At 39.9% G+C, this 7,607-nt stretch overlaps 1 protein-coding gene across 1 annotated transcript; it reads left to right on the top strand.

Moving 5' to 3' along the window:
* The first annotated feature begins 318 nt into the window (after positions 1 to 318).
* Positions 319 to 7,215, top strand: LOC119286512 (transmembrane 9 superfamily member 1-like). Its single transcript, XM_037565889.1, has 12 exons — positions 319 to 531; positions 2,788 to 2,980; positions 3,089 to 3,193; positions 3,323 to 3,340; positions 3,434 to 3,522; positions 3,601 to 3,753; positions 3,917 to 4,051; positions 4,527 to 4,693; positions 5,822 to 5,916; positions 6,058 to 6,431; positions 6,551 to 6,824; positions 6,920 to 7,215. The coding sequence occupies exons 1-12, from the start codon at positions 445 to 447 to the stop codon at positions 6,985 to 6,987; spliced, it is 1,758 nt and encodes a 585-aa protein (XP_037421786.1). The 5' UTR covers positions 319 to 444; the 3' UTR covers positions 6,988 to 7,215.
* Positions 7,216 to 7,607: the final 392 nt, after the last annotated feature.

Below are 7,607 nucleotides of genomic sequence, written 5' to 3'. Positions count from 1 at the left end.
ATGGAAGGGAAGATGTGAGGTTTTCCTTCCTGAAGAAAGCAAATCCTCCTGGTTATCTTGCCACAACATACAAAGATTATTTTCTCCAATCAAAACGAGACGGTCCTGCCCAACCCGTTCGCTAGCTCGAGTTTTCTTTTGTCCTATCTGTGCCGACGTGGCTAGCACGAGAGATCCCTCTTTGCGCGACCCGTAATGGGTTTAAATGTGTTTTGGAAAAGCAGATTTAATCGAAGGTGAGAGAAAACAACAAATACTGCATTCCCCAGGTACCTCCCGCAAAACCGTAGCCCCAAATTCTCGTTCCTATGGGGAGGCAGCTCGTGCTCGGGCAAGACTGAGACGAGACCAACCGCGCAGGCAGGCTCGGGAGGGCGACGCAAACCCCCTAACCAGCGCCCACCCTCCACCCCAGATCTCGCGGCCGCCGCCGACGCCGACGAGATGCTCCTCCTCCGCGGCCTCCTCCTCGCCGCGCTCCTCGCCGTCGCGCGGCCGCCCCTGGCGTCCGCCTCCGAGTCCGACCACAAGGTGCGCACCGCGGTTCTACTATCATAGTCCCTCGGTACTCCCTACCCTAGATCCGAGCCTCCTATGCGTATGTCGTCGGGATCCCTCGAGGCGCCGTGCCGGATCTGGACGAAGCCGTGCGTTGTTACGGGTTAATGTTGCCTGGGTGTTGCATGCTTAGTTCGAGGTCGCGGCGTGATCTGTCGCTCTGTGATGTGATGGGTTTCGCGCTTGGGATATTGGTTGTTACCTACTTGCGAGAGGAGGGTCTTCATGGCGTGCTTTGAGAGGCTAATTGACCTTGTTTGCTACAAGAGAACATTAGAGAGCCGCATTAGGACAAAAGTGATTTTGGAGCCTTGGTGGTATGTACTTTCGAAACAACTCTGGGGCAGGGAAATGGCTGTAACTGTGTTATTGTCCGAATTTTCAGCGCATGCAATGGTTAGGATGAGATACCTCACCTGAATGTTGTTATGGGCAAACATTTAAGACAAACTTAAGTAGTTAGAGAAACTTTTTGTGCCCTTGGATAGGGCTCTACCTGGCATTGTGTTGTCCATTTAAATGAATGTTATGCCTTATTAGTTTTTGGATAAATTTCAGTACAATTCCTTTAGAACCATTTCATCAGATGTGATGGTCATAGGTGCATTAGTCTGTTGCATATCATGGAAACTGAATAACAATATCCCAAGGCTCTCTTTGGTTGTATTCTGTTGTGCTGCACAGCGCACACTGAATCATGTGATAGCTGAGTAATGTAGTATTTTTTTTTTGAGGGTGGTTGTGGAGCAAGTTTGCTGTTACTATTCCAAGATTAAAGTTATCAAGTAATATACCGATACAACATTTGGAATCCACTCTGCAACCAAACAGAGGTCATGGTGTAATGTTTATCTCTTATTTATTTTCCAGCTAAGGTCTTGTTTACTCTGTAATGTCGCTCAAATATCAAAATATGTAGGCATCTGCTGATTAGTGACAAACAATGTTGGAATACATGGTAATTAATTGCAAGAGTTAAGCCCATGGATAATTTATTTGACCCTAAGAAGGGAATTTTTTTGGGTGACTTCAAATTTCTGAGTAATACATTTAAGTTGATGTGTACTGCCATAAAAATTGCCATGAGAAAGATGCTTCTTTTATTTTCATTCTGGTCGATACTTTAACTGGTCTACAATCCCAAATGTTTTTGAACGGTGAAGTGCTCTTCACAATCAACAAGTCAGCCATGGAATTTATATTTTCTCAAATGTTTTTGAATGGTGAAGTGCTCTTCACAATGAACAAGTCAGCCATGGACCTTAAATTTTAAAGTTTCTCTGTTTTTTCTTTGTCTTGTTTTGGGTCTGTTTGCCATCATGGTGACCAGTGTGTCGAAAGCAATTTTTTCTTCTTCTATATTAGTTTTTGGATAAATTTCAGTACAATTCCTTTAGAATCATTTCATCAGATGTGATGGTCATAGGTGCATTAGTCTGTAGCATATCATGGAAACCGAATAACAATATCCCAAGGTTCTCTTTGGTTGTATTCTGCTGTGCTGCACAACGTACACTGAATCATGTGATAGCTTAGTAATGTAGTATATTTTTTTTTGAGAGTGGTTGTGGAGCAAGTTTGCTGTTACTATTCCAAGATTAAAGTTATCAAGTAATATACCGAGACACTATTTGGAATCCACTCTGCAATCAAACAGAGGTCTTGGTGTAATGTTTGGCTCTTATTTGTTTTCCAGCTAAGGTTTTGTTTACTCCGTAATGTCGCTCAAATATCAAAATATGTAGGAACACATGGTAATGCAAGAGTTAAACCTATGGATAATTTATTCGACCCTAAGAAGGGAATTTTTTTTGCTGACTTCAAATTTCTGAGTAATATATTTAAGTTGACGTATACTGCCATAAAAATTGCCATGAGAAAGATGCTTCTTTTATTTTCATTCTGGTCGATACTTTAACTGGTCAACAATCCCAAATGTTTCTGAACGGTGAAGTGCTCTTCACAATCAACCAAGTCAGCCATGGAATTTAAAATTTCTCAAATGTTCTTGAATGGTGAAGTGCTCTTCACAATGAACAAGTCAGCCATGGACCTTAATTTTTTAAAGTTTCTCTGTTTTTTCTATGTCTTGTTTTGGGTCTGTTTGCATCATGGTGACCAGTGGCGAAAGCATCTTTTTTTCTTCTTCTATCTGCTGATATGCAATCATACTGAGAACATGTTTTGCCATTACTAAAGTATTGCAGCTTCTTATATGTCTGTGTGCAGTACAAAATTTCAGAACCAGTTAAGCTCTGGGTAAACAAGGTTGGCCCGTACAACAATCCTCAGGAAACATACAACTATTACAGCCTTCCGTTTTGTCTACCAGCTGAAAACCCTGCACATAAATGGGGTGGACTTGGAGAGGTTCTGGGTGGAAATGAGCTGATTGATAGTCAGATTGATATACAGTTTTTGAGTATGTTGATCTTGCTTGCACATCCTTGTTTTTTTAGAACTTTTGATTGTGAATTGCTTAAATGCATGTTCTTTTGTACTAAGTGATGATTAATCTCTTTTGTTTCAGAAAATGTGGACAAGGGCCCCGTTTGCACAATTGAACTTGATGCTAAAAAGGTTCAGCAATTTACTGATGCCATTGAAAGCTCATACTGGTTTGAGCTTTTCATAGGTATGAAGATCCATATTTGGTTAATTGTTCTGTGTTGCTGCACATATTTTTCTTGTTTTGAATGTGACTTTTGGTTCTGACATTCTTTGTACGTAATTCTTCCTTTGCCTGCCGTGTGAAACCACCTAGATGATCTGCCGTTGTGGGGTAAGTAATTCTAAACTGAAATGGCCCATCCTCCTTTAATGTTTTCTAGCCTTTATATCATTTTGATAATCAAGTGAGTTTTCATCTGAGCAGGTTTTGTTGGGGAGACTGACAAAAACAATGAAAACAAGCACTATCTTTACACACACAAGAATATTGTTGTTAAATACAACGGTAACAGGGTACGTGTTGCACTTATTTGTGATCTTAAAAATTAGCGAAAACCTATATATATACTGGTTAATTAAATTTTCCTGTAGGTAATTCATGTCAATCTCACTCAAGAGTCACCTAAGCTTCTTGAAGCTGGAAGAAAATTGGACATGACATATTCAGTTAAGTGGGTGCAAACAAATGTGGCATTTGCACGGCGTTTTGAAGTTTACTTGGACTACCCATTCTTCGAGCACCAGGTAATTCTTGTTCACATTGGTGGCCAGTCTTGAATTTTTTAGGAAGGATTTTGGTGGTGTCATTTTCAGCACTGTCATGTTGATTCTAACAAAGAGGTAGACTATGCTTTCTGTCCAAAGAAATCGCAAGAACACTAAAGTGAGTTCCAACTTTTCATTTCAGATTCATTGGTTCTCCATCTTCAATTCTTTCATGATGGTCATTTTCTTAACTGGTTTAGTATCAATGATATTGATGAGGACCCTGAGAAATGATTATGCAAAATATGCTCGTGAAGATGATGATCTTGAGTCACTTGTAAGTACCGAATCTTGGCACTTCTGTTAAATCATGTACTCCTGCTGGACTCCGGTAACATAACCTGTCTCTTTTCATTCTTGTGACCTCTTGTGATAGTTTGGCCATGGGTCTTATTATATCATTATCATATTGTAGAAGTCACAGAAGTATAGCATTACAAGAGTATTGAGAAGATGAATCTATCCATCATTTCCATGCAAGGGGCTAAATATCTAGGAATACATAATTAGTTAAAGTAGTGGCACAGAGTCAGTGAATTTTTTAGCCTGCCGAAGCCACAAGCCTATAAGTATGATCTATGGCTATAAGCCGCATTGATGCGTTCTGCTGCTGTTAAACATCAATCTGGTTGATTACCGCACTGGCATTTGATTGTGGCTAGCATAAATATTTGAATATACAGAACGAATCAGTTGCCATGATTCTCATTGATTTCACTTGATCAGCGTGTTAAGCTATGATTTCTTTTCAGGAAAGGGATGTTAGTGAGGAATCTGGATGGAAGCTTGTTCATGGAGATGTATTTCGACCTCCACGCAACCTAATGTTTCTGTCTGCTGTTGTTGGCATTGGCACTCAGATGGCAGCTCTTATCCTGCTTGTTATTGTACTTGCCATTGTTGGTATGCTTTATGTTGGGTAAGCTCAAAACCAGCTTTCACGCCTTCTTTTTTCTGCAGTGCTTTTGCAGAATTAGAAGGTACATAGTTGGAAGTAGTTTTGGATCCCTGGATGTGTTATCTGTAAATCAGTTCATACACATTTCCAAAGGTGCTGAAGATTACATATTATAGATGAATGAACATATATAGTGTCTTATCTGCTGCATTCACACCGAAGGTGGAGACTAGGGATATCTGGATATATGGTATAGAAGTTAAACATGCCATTATCTTTGGTATGAAGATTTACCAGTGGCAAGGCAGCAGCAAGCTAGGGCTGATAGCCAGTTAAGAATAAGATAAGTAAGTTGTGTTTTTTAATAGGAATAGGAGATTTGGCTCTCCGATTTGTAAAGTGCATGAATAGAGAATTGTGATTTCATGCCATCTCACAGTTCTCCAAAAATCTTTTGAATCAAAGAGCCCCCGGTTGATTTCCCTAGAGAGAAGATTTGTTTAGATTTGGTTGTTAGGATCCCGCTCTAAAGCAGCCTATGCACACAGTTGGATTAAGCAAGAAAATGAAGTTTTTTTTAGTTATTCTTCCTGCCTTTCCTCCATGTGGGTTGTGTGCTGATCACTTCCCTAACAAAAATCTTAGATCTGTAATATTCATTTCTTGCCAAGGTATACCTTGATAAAATTGCTGGGTTTGCATTATCCAGCAATAACATTTGTTAAAGTAGCTCTGTGGACTTCTGGTGCAGTGGTCTTATTACTGGGAATGCACAACTCTATACCATAGCATGGTGTTCAGATATCTGAAATTCTGAAGTTAGAAAAAGGCACATTTATAATTCAGTCTAGAGAACATAAAAATCAGTAAAGATACAAAGTTTACTTCTTTAATCATGTGAAGTAACTGAATATAAAACTGATCTTGGATTTTGTAATAGTGTTTAGCTAGTATCAGTTTCCATTAGCTTTTTCATGTAACTGAAATATTATACTCCATTTGCCAGAGAAGGAGCAAACAGCACAACCTTACTGTGTTCTGATGACCTGACATCTTTCATTTTGTTATATAAAAATGATTTTTCAGCTAGTATAAATTTCCATTAGTGTCCCTCCCCTTGTTACTGATACATTGTACTCTATTTGTCAGACGAGGAGCTATTATCACAACCTTTATCGTGTGCTACGCGCTTACATCTTTCATTTCTGGATATGTTAGTGGCGGCCTCTACTCAAGGAATGGCGGTATGGTCCTCCACATGTTTTGTTCTTATTTCCTTGGTAGAATTTCCCTATGTTATTCTGCTATCCCAAGTAGATTCCTGAGTTTGAGAATTGTCAGTTCCTGTGTTCTTTATCTTACTTGTGGATTCCTTTATTCGGCAGGCAAAAACTGGATAAAGTCTATGGTCCTTACCGCGTCCCTTTTTCCATTCTTGTGCTTTTCAATCGGGCTAGTGTTGAACACCATTGCTATCTTCTACCATTCATTAGCGGCTATACCATTTGGCACAATGGTTGTCATATTTGTCCTCTGGGCTTTTATCTCTTTCCCACTGGTGCTATTGGGAACAGTAGTTGGTAGAAACTGGAGTGGTGCTCCCAATAACCCATGCCGTGTGAAGACAATCCCACGTCCTATTCCTGAGAAGAAGTGGTACCTAACACCTTCTGTTATCTCATTGATGGGTGGGCTTCTTCCCTTCGGCAGCATTTTCATCGAGATGTACTTCGTGTTCACTTCATTCTGGAACTACAAGGTAAAAAAAGCAGCATGTTGGCAAACTTTGCTGTGAAGTAAATATTTCTATGTACTTCTATTTGAGTTTCATTTCGTTTAAATTGATGGATAATTGACAGCTTCTTTTGCCCTTGGCAGGTGTACTATGTTTATGGCTTCATGTTGCTAGTCTTTGTCATCCTCCTAATCGTAACAGTATGTGTCACTATTGTGGGCACTTATTTCTTGTTGAATGCTGAGAACTATCATTGGCAATGGACGTCGTTCTTCTCGGCTGCATCAACCGCCTTGTATGTATATCTATACGCAATATACTATTATCATGTGAAGACAAAGATGTCAGGCTTTTTCCAGACAAGCTTCTACTTCGGCTACACGTTGATGTTCTGTCTGGGACTAGGCATACTTTGTGGTGAGCCTTGAAACTTACATGTGGTTATTCTGTTTCAAATCAGTATTTGGTCTCTTTTGACCGTTATTTGACGTCTGACACTGTTTTTATTTTAGGTGCTATTGGCTATCTGGGGTCAACTCTGTTTGTCAGGAGAATCTACAGAAACATCAAATGCGACTAAACTGCTTCTTTGGTTCTGTAGGCTATTAGCACTTAGCAGATCATGTGTTGTTGAGTAATGCTTCGAAGATTCTAATTAACTTTTGGAAACTATACAGGAGGTGGTTCTCCCATTGTTTACCTTGGTACTTACCTTTTTGGTCTATATCTACCTCCGTCATCAAACTCGCACTATAAATGTATACCTATATTAGTTCGGAATTAGTCTCAGCACTGGGATTTACATCTAGTCCCCATGTTACGAAATATACGACGTTTAAGCAGTTCAAATGAATGAACTGCTTAAACGTCAGGAGGGTGTAGCTTATCTTTTTACGGCGGCCAGAGATGTGCCCCTACCATGGGTTGCAGCATTCAGACTCTGTTTTATGCTGCATATAAAAGCAAACCAATACGCTGAGGTTACGGTCTGAATGAGAACGCCCGTTGAATGGGTTTTTGCTGGTTTCCATTTGCCATCCAGCAGAACTGTTAGCCAACCAGGTCAAACGAGCAACTATATTTTGTTACTCCTATTTCAGTTAGCTGTCACTGCACTCTGCAGTGACCAGTGCTGAATTTGTTTTTGTAACAATAAATGCTTTTGTTATTTTCATGAGTGTACATTTTATCCAAGGACTA

This window comes from Triticum dicoccoides, chromosome 4A (assembly GCF_002162155.2).
Source record: "Triticum dicoccoides isolate Atlit2015 ecotype Zavitan chromosome 4A, WEW_v2.0, whole genome shotgun sequence".
Classification (NCBI taxonomy): domain Eukaryota; kingdom Viridiplantae; phylum Streptophyta; class Magnoliopsida; order Poales; family Poaceae; genus Triticum; species Triticum dicoccoides.
This window is presented reverse-complemented; position numbering and strand designations above follow the sequence as displayed.